Source organism: Phyllobates terribilis, unplaced genomic scaffold (genome assembly GCF_046119375.1).
Source record: "Phyllobates terribilis strain yellow unplaced genomic scaffold, ASM4611937v1 Scaffold_1__5_contigs__length_1240528914, whole genome shotgun sequence".
Lineage (NCBI taxonomy): Eukaryota > Metazoa > Chordata > Amphibia > Anura > Dendrobatidae > Phyllobates > Phyllobates terribilis.
Window position 1 is genome coordinate 263,016,359 of NW_027362761.1, and position 14,118 is coordinate 263,030,476.

Here is a 14,118-nt window from a genome sequence, read left to right on the forward strand (position 1 = left end):
GTTCCTAAACAGTGGAAACCCCCCACAAGTGACACCATTTTGGAAACTAGACCCCTTAGGGAACTTATCTAGATGTGTGGTGAGCACCTTGCACCCCCAGGTGCTTCACAGAAGTTTATAATATTGAGCTGTAAAAATAAAATTTTCACATTTTTCCCACAAAAACGTTTTTCATTCCCTAATTTTGCATTAACATAAGGGTAATAGGATAAATTGCACCATGAAATTTGTTGTACAATTTCTCCCGAGTACGCCGATACCCCATATGTGGGGGAAAACCACTGCTTTGGTGTACGGCAGGGTTCGGAAGAGAAAGGAGCGCTTTGTTGGCTGGGATAGGTTGCAGACACCATGTCACATTTGAAGAGACGCTGACATGCCGAAACAGCAGAAACCCCCACAAGTGACCCCATTTTGTAAACTACACCTCTCAAGGAATTCATCTAGGGAAGTAGTGAGTATTTTTTAATTTTTAAATTTATACCATTGGGCAGTGAAAAAAGCATAATTATATTTTACCACAAAAAAAATGTTTTACCCTCAGATTTTACATTTTCACACAGGGCAATGGGTAAAAATGGTGCCAAAATGTGTCACGCAATTTCTTCTAAAAGTGGCAATACCCCATATGTGGCTGCATCGTACCGCTCAGCCATATGGCGAGATCTGGGAGGGACGGAGCGCTATTTGACAATTGGAGAACAAATTATTTTAGAATAGGCATTTGGATTTGGGAGCACAAAATTTTCTGAATTTCTTTTGGGGGGCAAGGGCCATTTCGCTTTTCCAGAGCCTTTCTGCTACCAGTAACTTGGAAGTCCCTTATATTTTTAACAGATGACGGACCTGAGTGGGGACTAGCTTTTTTTGAGGACTGAGTTGAAGCTTTTATTGGGAACATTTTATGTAACATTTATCCGGCGCTCTAGCCTGAGCACTTACATCGGGGTTTCCATCTAAATTTCCAAGTGATGTAATTCAGATGAAACCCCTGCGGGATCCATTCACTGTAATGAGGCAGCAGAGTTACTCTGGACTCCGTCTGGCCTCTGTTTAGTGGTGTCCTTTTTTTCAGAAGTGCACAAAACTGTGGCCAACCGCACTTTTATGCACGCCTAAAACAAATGACACCGTGGGATCACAGGCCAGATGGCATCCACAGTGGCCTATATCTGCCTCATTACAGGGAATCTTCCGTCATGGGTTCCGGCTGAATCACGTATTTCAGAGATTTACACGGAAACTCTGGTGTAAGTGCTCAGTGCAGAGCGCAGGATAAATGTGAGCAGAGCCTTACTGCGATCTTTGGGAGACATAATAAACAAATCAGTAGCAGGTGAAGAATTGGTTTTATTTATTTTTTACGCCGTTCCTCGTGTGATATAACTGATTAGATTACTTTATTCTTCGGGTCGGTGCGATTACAGAGATACCAGATTTATATCGGGTTTTTATGACTGACAGCTGTCACACACTAAGAGACGCTTTTTTTTCGCAAAATCTAGTTTTTGCATCGCCATATTTTGAGAGCTATAATTTTTCCATATTTCGGCCGACAGAGTCATGTGACGGCTTGTTTTTTGCGGGACGAGTTGACATTTTTATTGGTACCATTTTTGGGTACGTGACATTTTTTGATCGCTTTCTATTCCGTTTTTTGGGAGGTAAAATTAACAAAAAACAACAATTCAGGAATTGTTTTTGAGTGTTTTTTAATGCCGTTCTGCGTGTGGTAAAAGTGATCAGGCAGCGTTATTCTTCGGGTCAGTACGTTTACAGCGATACTACACTTACTGTATATTTTTTTATGTTTTGGCGCTTTTACACAATAAAACAATTTTATAGAAAAAATATTTTTTTTGCATTGCTTTATTCTGAGCGCTATAACTTTTTTTATTTTTCGGCTGATGGAGCTGTATGGCGGCTTTTTTTTTGCGGAACAAGATGATGTTTTCAGCGGTACCATTTTTATTTCCATTTTGCTTTTTGATCGCATTTTTTTCCACTTTTTGTTTGGCGATATGATGAAAAAGCATATTTTTTTGCTCCGTTTTTTATTTATTTTTATTACGGTGTGCACACAAGGAGTTAATTAGTGTGACAGTTTTATAGATCGGGTTGTTTCGGACGCGGCGATACCAAATATGTGTACTTTTTTTGGTTTTGCATAAATATACGGAGTTATTGGTTTAATATTTTATTTATTTATTTTTTTTGTGATTTTTTTTTTTAAGTTTAAAAACATTTTTTTTTACATTTTTACTTAGTCCCTGTATGGGACATTAATTTTTATTTTTCTGATCACTGATCTCATGTAATGTAATAGACATGTATTACATTACATGAGATCTTTGCTGACTGTTTCACAGTCAGTGTGTCCTGCCAGGCTTCAGCTGCAGGCTGAGCCAGGCAGGACACCATATATGGCAGATCTGGAGGGGTCATGTGACCTCTAGCTGCCATAGCAACGCCAGGTCCTGGAAGGTATCAGGGGTCGTCGGAGAGGTAAGTAAGACGACCCCCTCTCCTCTGTCTATCTTCTATATGCCGCGATCACTATAGATCGCGGCATATAGAACATAGCAAAGGGTTAACATCATTGGGACCTGATCCAATCAGGTCCCGATGATGTCCCCTGTCAGAGCTAACGCTCTGCACCGGAATAGCAGTGCTTGCAGGACCCTGGGGGTCCTGAGCGCTGCGGGACCACCCACCGTTTTTAAACGTCGGCGCTGCACAGAGCCCAGCAAGCGCCGACGTTTATCTACAGTGGGCGGTCGGGAACCGGTTAAAATGATTTTCAAATAAAGGAGGTGAAAAGAGCATTTTGGCTTTGCAAGGAAAGTAACTCTTGCCTGGTCTCTGCCATTTCAGAGATGCGTAGGGATCATTATACAGGCTGCTAAAGCAGCAGATATCACGAGCTGCCCTCTCTCTACTGCTTGGAATCTCAGCATACAGCTACAATGCCTTGAAAAAGTATTCATACCAAGTGAACTTTTTCACGTTACCCCCACAAACTTAATGTATTTAATTTGGATTTTGTGTGATATACCAACACAAAGTAGCAAGTATTTGTGAAGTGTAAAGGAAATGATACATGGTTTTCTAAACATTTAAAAATCTGAAAATTGGGACGTGCATTTGTATTCAATTCCACCCCCCTCGCTCACCTCCGAGTCAATACTTTGTAGGACAACCTTTCTCTGCAATTACTGCTGCAAGTCTTTTGGGGTATTTCTCTACCAGCTATGCACATCTAGAGGCTGACATTTTCGCCCATTCTTATTTGCAAACTAGCTCTAGCTCAGTGGGATTGGCTGGAGAGCGACTGTGAACAGCAATTTTCAAGTCTTGCCACAGGTTCTCAATGGGATTTAGATCTGGACTTTGACTGGGCCGTTGATACACATGGATATGCCTTCATCTAAACCATTCTGTTGCAGCCTGGCAGTATGTTTAGGATTATTGTTCTGCTGGAAGGTGAAACTTCGCCCCAGTCGCAAGTCTTTTGCAGCCTCTAACAGGTTTTCCACCAGGATTGTCCTGTATTTAGCTCCATCCATCTTCCCATAAACTCTGATCAGCTTCCCTGTCCTTGCTGAAGAAAAGCATCCCCACAGCATGATTCTGCCACCACCATGTTTGACGGGGGGGGGGGGGTTTTCAGGATGATGTGCAGTGTTAGTTTTCCGCCAAACACAGCGTTTTGCAATACCCCAAAAAGTTCTACTTTGGTCTCATCTGACAAGAGCACCTTCTTCCAATACTTGTTCTGTTCTGTACATGATTTTTTTGCAAATTGCAAAAGGGACCTCTTATGGCTTGTTATAAATAATGGTTTTCTTCTTGCCACTTTTCCATAGAGGCCAGATTTGTTGAGTACACGACTAATAGTTGTCCTGTGGACAGATTCTCCCACATGAGCTGTGGATCTCTGCAGCTCCTCCAGAGTGAGAATGGCCCTCTTGGCTGCTTCTCTAATTAGTGCTCTCCTTGCTTGGGATGTCGGTTTAGAAGGACGGCCACGTCTTGGTAGATGTGCAGTTGTGTCATATTCATTCCATTTTTGGATGATATATTATACTAGCTATTGAGCCCGTTCTACGCCTGGGTGGCGAGTATTTTTATTGGTATATGGTGTTCCATGCTGGTATTTCTGCTGCCCCCATGCTGGTATTTGTGTTCCCCAATCCTGTTCCCCCATCCTGTTATGTGCTGCCCTCATCCCTATCCTGGTACGCGTGGCCCCCCTCACCCCCAATCCTGGTATGCGTGGTACCCCTCATCCTCCAATCCTTAAACACTCATACTCACCTTTCTTACCTGTGCTCCAGCGCTGCGGTGTCCTGTTCTGCCCGAGGCCAGGGGAGGAGAGCGGTGCTGGAGAACCGCGCTGTCCAGCGCCATTTTGCTGAAGAGACACTGCAAATTTGTCTTCAGCAAAATGGCGCCGAATAGCGCTATGTGCATGCGCCGATTCTGACGCCTTCACTCCGCCCCCGGTCTCCGGCCAGAAGAGAGGCCCCGTGGTAACGCTCCTCCCGGTCAGGTAAGTATGGCGCCAGAGATCGTGGTATGCGTTCAGTGTCTACGCATACCGCGATCTCCAGCGCCATACACTCCTCTTACCTGTAACGGCTCCATGCGTTCTTCTGTCTGGAGCTAGACTGCGCAGGCGTGTCGCGCTTGTGCAGTCTATAGAGGCTTCAGACAGAGGGACACTTGGACGATAATATTATAGATATACAGCTCTGGCAAAAATAAAGAGACCACTGCAAAATTTTCATTTTCTCTGATTTTTCTCTTTATAGGTATATTTGAGTAAAATGTACATTGTTGTTTTATTCTATAAACTACTGACGTCTCCGAAATTCAAAGCTAAAAATTTTGTATTTATTTGCAGCAAATGAGAAATCGTCAAAATAATAAAAAAGAACCAGTGCTGTCAGACCTCAAATAATGCAAAGAAAACAAGTTCTTATTCGTTCAGAAACAATAATACTCATGTTTTAACTCAGGAAGAGTTCAGAAATCAATATTTGGTGGAATAACCATGATTTTTAATCACAGCTTTCATGCGTCTTGGCATGCTTTCCACCAGTCACTCACACTGCTTTTGGGTGATCTTATGCCACTCCTGGCACAAAAATTTAAGCAGTTCTTCTTTGTTTGATGGCTCGTGACTATTCATCTTCCTCTTGATTACATTCCAGAGGTTTTCAATGGGGTTCAGGTCTGGAGATTGGGCTGGCCATAACAGGGTCTTGATGTGGTGCTCCTTCATCCACACATTGATTGACCGAGCTGTGTGGCATGGGGCATTGTCCTGCTGGAAAAACCAGTCCTCAGAGTTGCGGAACATTGCCTGAGCAGAAGGAAGCAAGTGTTTTTCAAGGATAACCTTGTATGCGGCTTGATTCATACATCCTTCGCAAAGATTAACCTGCCCAATTCCAGCCTTGCTGAAGCATCCCCACATCATCACCAATCCTCCACCAAATTTCACAGTGGGTGCAAGACACTGTGACTTTTATGCCTCTCCAGGTCTCCGTCTAACCAATAGATGACCAGATGTTGGGCAAAGCTGAAAATTAGACTCATCAGAGAAGATTACCTTACTCCAGTCCTCTATGGTCCAATCCTTATGGGTCTTTGGCAAACTTCAGCCTGGCTCTCCTTTGCTTCTCATTCATGAAAGGCTTTTTTTCTAGCTTTACATGACTTGAGGCCTGACTCTAGGAGCCTGTTACGAACTGTTCTTGCCGTGCACTTCACCCCAGCTGCCATTTGCCATTCCTTTTGTAGATCACTTGAAGTCATCCTGCGGTTGCTGAGTGACATTTGAATAAGATGACGGTCATTCTGGTCAGTGGAGAGCAGCTTTGTTGTCCCCAATGTCTGCTGTTTGACCTTGTGTTGTAATGGACTGCCGTCTTCGAAATTTTAAGGATGGAGGCAACATGACGCTCACTGTATCCCTCCGCTAGTAAAGCCAGAATTGAGCCCTTCTTTTCGTCACTCAAGACTTTTCTTTTCAACTCATTTGGCATGGTTAAAAGTTATTTTTTCATTCAAATTACTTTTGGGCTATTCCTAGCACTTGTTTTGCCATCCAGCTTGACCTATTACAAGAGGATTGTGAAGACCACAGCAGTGTTTTTTTATACTTTCCCTTGTTACATAAGATTTGGTTCAGGTGATCACCTAATCAGAAGCACTTTAAGTGGAATGAGGTGGACTTTGGTTGGAATTCAACGGACACTGGAATGGAAGGGCTGTCCAACATGTAAGAGATGGTGATTTTTAGAAAACTGTGCAGTGGGCTCTTTATTTTTGCCAGAGCTGTGCATATGTGTGTGTATATATATATATATATGAATGTCTGCATATTATATATATATCTAACCTAGCTTTACTCCTACACAACTTTATCCCTTACCTGTCTGGTATGTTAGTTGGTTTTCAGGATGCTGTTTGATACCTAATGTTCTCAAACAAACCTCTTGAGACTTTCACAGAACAGCTGTAGTTATACTGAAAATAAATTACACATGGGTGGTCTCTGTATACTAATTATGTGACTACTGGAGACAATTGGAGTCGGTAAGCCAAACCTGCGACTCCGACTCCTCAATTTCCCTTACACCGACTCCGAGACTCCCACATATACTGCTTATATTTAAGTGAAAAATTTATTGTAGTACAATGTGAACATCAGACATTTAATCGGAGAGAGGGATGGAGTGTGATAGACAGATGACAGCTACAGACAGCAAATAGTACATTGCACATATAGTTCACACACATTGTACAGAGAGCACATAATAATCACCTACAATATTAGCATTAGTTACCTTCCTGTGACAGAGATGAGCAGTGGTACTTTCACTTTCTCCAGCTCGGGTCCCAGGAAACGGATCCTGTGCAGGGCAGGCGTCCTTCGCCCTCCTCTCTCTAGTGAAGACGGCAGAAGACAGGACAGAGGAGGGGAGATTGCCCCCTGCAGTCTGGAGCCAGTGCAGGATGGGAGCACTGCAGCATACAAGTGAGTTTTGATAGGTGCGTGCCCCGTGCCCCTGCTTCTGGAGGGGGGGGGGGGGGAAGCTTCCCCCCCTGCCCCTCGCTGGCTACGGCCATGATTCACACACAGCGTTTTTGCGGATCCGTTTTTTGCAGTAAAATGCAGTGTCTCTGGGCATCCCAGCAAAGTCAATGGGTTTCAAGATATGACATTCAGACACATCGTTTTGTGAGGATCCGTTTTTGGGCTCAAAAACAGATCCTCACAAAGAATGAGCATGTCAGTTTGTTCGGCGTTTTTCTAATATGCTTTTGCTATTGAAAACATTATCTATGAGCTCAAAAACCTTTCAGGTGATGCGTTTTTTTTAAAAAGCTGATGTGCTTTTGCAGCTGAAAACGTATCCTAAAAAAACGCAGCAAAAACGCTGTGTGTGAATGTAGCCTTAGATCAGGAATAGAACAGCCATTTATAGGACATTTCATAACTTTCCCAAATTCCTATGAAAAATATTCCCCACAAACTGCATTGATCTACTGCACCCAATTTATTATATATTTTAGGAGTCGGTCCATTTTATACAGACTCCGACTTTACGACTCCGACTCCACTGCCCTGTATGTTCACTCAGGATTTTATTTAGGGGTATCAGACTACAGGGGGCTGAATACAAATTCAGGTCACAATTTTCAGAAATATATTTTTAACATAATTAGAAAACCATGTATCATTTCCTTTACACTTCACAAATACATGCTACTTTGTGTAGGTATATCACATAAAATCCCAATAAAATATATTTAAGTTTGTGGGGAAAATGTGAAAAAAATGTGGAAACGTTCAGGGGATATGAATACTTTTTCAAATCACTGTAAACTGAAGAGGTAATCTGTATGAAGCCTTTTCATGCATCTTCTGAAAAGTGAGGGCTGTTCCATCTGGGTAAGAGCTGGAGATTTCCATCTTTTTCAATAGTTCCTCACCTAAACAATCATGTATTTTATATATTTAGAATTTTCTTTAGTTATTGACATTCTTACTGAGGTTTTGGCTTTGTACCTATACAAGGTATAATACATTAGGTAAGGATGTGATATACAGATCAATTACAGTGCTACTTATATATAAAAGTTGTGGAGCTGCTCAGACTTGCATTATTTATCTTATGTCAGGTTTCCATTGCCTCCTGAAGCATTCTGCTGCTGCCATTATAAGCTAAAAGAGGTTAATAAAATCCAAGCAAAAATCATAACCAGAATCATACTTTATCAAAAGGAAGCTCTTAAGAGTAAGCAAAGCCCAACATTCAGCAAAAAAATCCAGATAAAATGGTTAGTATATTGGTTAGATTGAACATTGTCTAAGGGTTTCTCCATATGTTCCATGTTTTTGATTTGAATAACCACTTTGGGATCAATAGCGGCCATAGCGTTTTTTATATATTCAAAATGTCTCTATATACCATTGCAATGACAAAGCCCATTTATTTCTAGCTACGAAGCTTGGTAAGCCATTATGCTTTTATTCCTTGTACTACAACCCCTGGCAAAAATTATGGAATCACCGGGCTCGTAGGATGTTTACTCAGTTGTTTAAGGTTGTTGAAAAAAAATCAGATCACAGACATGGCACAAAACTAAAGTCATTTCAAATGGCAACTTTAGGGCTTTAAGAAAAGCTAAAAGAAATGGGATTTACATACAGAAAAGCTAAACATAAGCCATCATTAACACCTAAACAGAAAAAAACAAAGTTACAATGGGCTAAGGAAAAGCAATCGTGGACTGTGGATGACTGGATGAAAGTCATATTCAGTGATGAATCATGAATCTGCATTGGGCAACGTGATAATGCTGGAACTTTTGTTTGGTGCCGTTCCAATGAGCCTTATAAAGATGACTGTATGAAGAGAACATGCAAATTTCCACAGTCATTGATGATATGGGGCTGCATGTCAGGTAAAGGCACTGGGGAGATGGCTGTCATTACATCTTCAATAAATGCCCAAGTTTACACTGATATTTTGGACAGTTTTCTTATCCCATCAATTGAAAAGATGTTTGGGGATGAGGACATCATTTTTCAAGATGATAATGCATCCTGCCATAGAGCTAAAACTGTGAAAACATTCCTTGAAAGAAGACACATAAGGTCAATGTCATGGCCTGCAAATAGTCCGGATCTCAATCCAATTGAAAATCTTTGATGGAAGTTGAAGAAAATGGTCCATTACAAGGCTCCAACCTGCAAAGCTGATCTGGCAACAGCAATCAGAGAAAGTTGGAGCCAGATTGATGAAGAGTACTGTTTGTCACTCATTAAGTCCATGCCTCAGAGACTGCAAGCTGTTATTAAAGCCAGAGGTGGTGCAACAAAATACTAGTGATGTATTGGAGTGTTCTTTTGTGTGTTTGTTTTTCATGATTCCATAATTTTTTCCTCAGAATTGAGTGATTCCATAATTTTTTCCCTCTGCTTTGTCTGAAAAAAATTACCCTTACTGCGTACCACATTTTTAATCTTGATTTCTTTAAGGCCGTTTCTTACAGTTCGGTCACAGACATTGACTCCAGTTTCCTCCCATTTGTTTTGTTGTGCATTTCCTGTTTTGGAGACATATTGCTTTAAGTTTCCGGTCTTGATCTGCTTTTTTTCAACAACATTAAACAACTGAATGAACATCCTCCGAGCCCGGTGATTCCATAATTTTTGCCAGGGGTTGTAGGATATCACATCTGTTGTAGCAAAATGCAGGTAAACATGTATAATAGTCTGATAATGCAAAAAAACAAAAACTGAAACAGCAACATAAATAAACAGACTGTTATAAAAGAAAAAAAGCATGCAGTTGGGAGTTACCTCCTTATCACTGTAAGATATATTCCGAATTTCGTTCCAGGGGAAAGAGGTTTTAGGGGTCAGTCTATTTTCGGGGTCATAAATATGGAGTCCCAAGGCATCAACTCCTAGTAGCAGTTCAGTGCCTTTCTTGTTCTTGGGTTTGAAATGACAAAGGAAAATGAACAATAATTTTTTTGGGTGAAGTGCAGAAAATTCAGCTTTTAAAAAAAAATAATCCGAAATACAGTGGCATGTAAAAGTTTGCCACCCCTTCTCAAAATTACTGCTATTGTGAACAGATATGCAAGTTGAAGATGAAATTCCAATTCCGCTGCAGAAACGCTTAACACTTGGTAGAAGGTCTGCCATGTTCCCCAATGATAATCCGCATGTGCTGTGCACATGCTGCGGAAATTTCCGCTGCGGATTATCATTGCGGAAAAATCCGCAGCGCTACCAATTATTTTGCGGAAGCGCTGCGTTTTACCCGCCATTGACTTGCATTGGAACGAAAGAAATCCGCATCACTGCATCTGTACATGAGCATTCCATGAGTTTCAGTGTGCAGATGGTACCCGGGTCTGGAGAAGAGGAGACTCTCCTCCGGACCAGGGTACCATAGAACCTGTAAAAAAAAGAATAAAATAAAAAATAAATATTATACTTACCTTCTGATGGCCCCCGGTGTGCTTGTCTTGGCTTGCCGGCAGATCGCGGTGGACTCAAGGACCTGCGCTGATGTAATTTAGTCATGTGACGGGTCACGCGACCGCTGACGTCGGCAGGTCCTTAAATCTACCGCGAGCTGCCGACAAGCCAGGACGGATCAGATAAGGACACCAGGGGCCATCAGAAGGTAAGTATAATATTTATTGTTTACCATTCTTTCGGTCACACTATATAAATCCATGTCATTTGCATGGATTTATATAGTGTGACCAAGTTGTCAAGCACTTTCCAAGTGATGCTAAAATCGCTAGGAAAAGCGCTTGATAACCCACATGCGGAAATGCATGTGAAGAACGCTTCACTTCCGCTTGTCCCTGGCAGGAAAAACGCATGTACAATCCGCATGTACAATCCGCATGTGTTTTTTCTGCCAGGGAGATGCAGAAACGCTCAGGAAAAATCCGGAGCATTTCTGCATCGTGGGCACATAGCCTTACAACAAAACCTTCTGTACATTACCGTATTTTTCGGACTATAAGACACTTTTTTCCTCCCAAATTTTAGAGGAAAGTGGGGTGTGTCTTACAGTCCGGTTGTGGATGGGGAGGGATGGGGGGAAGCGGCAGAGGAGCGAGTCACAGGAGGCAAGAGCCAGCTGCTGCTGCTAACATGTGTACCAGCTGTTAACCCCTTCATGACCGGAGTATTTTCCGTTTTTGCATTTTCGTTTTTTGCTCCTTTTCTTCTCAGAGCCATAACTTTTTTATTTTTCGGTCAATATGGCCGTATGAGGGCTTAATTTTTGCGGGACAAGTTGTACAATATCCTGTACTGGAAAATGGGGGAAAAAATTCCAAGTGCAAAAAAAGTGCAATTCCACAGTTGTTTTTTTTTACCACGTTCACTGAATGCTAAAATTGACCTGCCGTTATTATTCTCCATGTCATTACGAGTTTGTAGACACCAGACATGTATAGGTTCTTTTTTATTTAAGTGGTAAAAAAAAAATACAAAAGTTTGCTAAAAAAAAATAAAATAAATAAATAAAAAAAGGGCACCTTTTCTGAGACCCGTAGCACCTCCATTTTTCGGGAACTGGGGCCGGGTGATCGCTTATTTTTGGCGTGCCGAGCTGAAGTTTTCTGGCGTTTTGAATTTTTTTCTCGTTACGCCGTTTATCAATCGGATTAATTCTTTTTTTATATTAGTAGATCGGGCAATTCTGAACTCGGCGATACCAAATATGTGTATTTTTTTTTAATTATTTTGAATGGGGAGAAAGGGGGGTGATTTAAACTTATATATTTTTTTTACATTTTTTTTACTTTTTGCTTGCATCAATAGTCTCCATGCAGTACTTGTGTGATCACCTGTACTACACACATGCAATGATCAGATTGCCTGTATGTAGCAGACTTGCTCACTTGCTATGAGCGCCGACCACTGGGCGGCGCTCATAGCAATCTGGCAGTGACCATCACAGGGGGTCTCCTGCAGACCCCGGGTTGTCATGCCAACCCATCGGCGACCCGCAATCATGTGACGGAGTCGGCGATGGGCAGGGCCAATGACACGCTTCCCGGAAGCGCGAGTTAAATGCCGTTGTAAGAGATTGACAGCGGCATTTAACTGGTTAACAGCTGCGGGTGGATCGCAATTCCACCCGCGGCTGTTGCGGGTGCATGTCAGCTGTATAGATCAGCTCACATGTGCCCGGAAAGGTCAAACAAACAGGGGGATCTGACGTGGGCCGTACTATTATGCTCCACATCAGAAAGGGGTTAAAGAAAATGAATATTCACTGCTCCCCACACCCATAGTCCCGCCCACCTCTATGCACTGAAGCCAGAGCTGAGAAGTGGGTGGAACTATCGGAGTGGAGAGCAGTGAATATTCATTCTCTTTAATAGAGCGCACACGTGATCACCCTACCGCTGCAGGAGCCGGCGGCTGCGACTAACCGTGTGCTCGATATTAAAGAAAATGAATATTCACTGCTCCACGCGCCCATAGTCCCGGGCGTGGGGAGCAGTGAATATTTCAGCAGCTGACCTTGGCGTGTGGGGGAGCATGGCAGTGACGTCATGCCCTGCTTACACGCTGTAATCAGCTGCTGGCATCAGAACCAGATGCTGTGCTGCGAGGGAGCAGAGGAGAGGTGAGTAGAATCATTTATTTTTTTCAGTGTGCAGTGTGATGGGGGCTATATATACCAGGATGGGGATGGGGCCCATGTACACCAGGAAGGGGATGGGGGACCCTGTATACCAGGATGGGGATGGGGGACCCTGTATACCAGGATGGGGATGGGGGACCCTGTATACCAGGATGGGGATGGGGGACCCTGTATACCAGGATGGGGATGGGGGACGGCCCATGTATACCAGGAAGGGGAGCCATGTATACAAAGAATGGGGTGGGGGATCATGTATACCAGGAAGCAGGAAGGGGAGCCATGTATACCAGGATGGGGAAGACATGTATACCAGGGATGGGATGGGGGTTGGGGGGCCACGTATACCAGGATGGGGGATATTAGTACAGAATTGGGGGACATTACCCCTGTAACAGTGTAAGCAGCAGATTCCCCCCATAACAGTGTATCAGGACCACATTTTTTGCTTCAATATTTTTCTATTTTCCTCCTCAAACAACCTAGGTGCTTGTTATGGTCCGAAAAATATGGCACTTAGTTTTTTAAGAATGGTATCATGGAGAAAACTCCATACTTAAACTGATACTATCCTAATCAGCAATTGCTAGCTACAGGTTTTCCATCTGCAGCCTCGGAAAGTGAAAAATTACATGTTGCCTATTTAATAAGTGGTCAACTCAAGGCCATCAAAGGGGGAGCTGTTCTTTATGTCTTAATTGACAAATATCCTAGTCAAATGAAATACAAAAGCATAGGTCTCAAATAACTAACTGCACAAGAGCCATTTCTCACCCGTATTAGAAAATAATTTACTCCATACATCTCCGTGTCTTGTGCTATTTTCAGGTATTCCATTTCAGCTTCATCTCTGAAAAAAATAATTATACATTGCTCAATTTCATTTTCAGGGATGCAACAAACAGCAACAATTCTAAAGACAACATCAGTGAGTGGCAGCGTACCTAGTGCGCCCACGGTGTTCTGCATACCATGCAGTGATCCTCTCCTCCCACATCTCTGGAGTCATCTGATATAGGTTTATTACCTGAGTGATACAAACAGGAAGCAATGTAATAAAACTCAATGCGCAGGCTTTGGCTACACTTTAAGGATAGATTCACACAACAGTGTGATCTTACCATCCGAGAGAAACTGAACAATTTTTTCTCGGGTAACATTCCTAGTTGCATCCATTTTTTTTTTTAATCACTGAGACAGGTATAACTGTATGAAGTTTCTATATCCATTTACTCTTATAGTATCAGTTAAAAACGAAGATAAAACTGCGAAGTACACAGTATGGCCCTGATTCACCAAGTCCGCTGTTTTCTTGGCCAGTCTTGACGAGGGGAGGTGTTTGAGTCAGACGCTCCTTATTCATTAAGAGGCGCACAAGCTAATGAATCAGGAGCGGCTGATGAGTGGCTTG

The 14,118-nt window shown here is 42.5% G+C and overlaps 1 protein-coding gene across 4 annotated transcripts in view; it reads right to left on the bottom strand.

Moving 5' to 3' along the window:
- NF2 (NF2, moesin-ezrin-radixin like (MERLIN) tumor suppressor) overlaps window positions 1-14,118 on the bottom strand; it is a 109,723-nt gene that overhangs the window by 72,984 nt on the left and 22,621 nt on the right. For all 4 annotated transcript variants that reach the window (XM_073671686.1, XM_073671669.1, XM_073671692.1 and 1 more), the window contains exons 7-9: window positions 13,652-13,734; window positions 13,482-13,557; window positions 9,884-10,018 (exon numbers count right to left, since the gene is read on the bottom strand). In XM_073671686.1, the coding sequence (XP_073527787.1) occupies window positions 9,884-10,018; window positions 13,482-13,557; window positions 13,652-13,734 (294 nt within the window). The remainder of the gene's footprint in view (window positions 1-9,883; window positions 10,019-13,481; window positions 13,558-13,651; window positions 13,735-14,118) is intronic.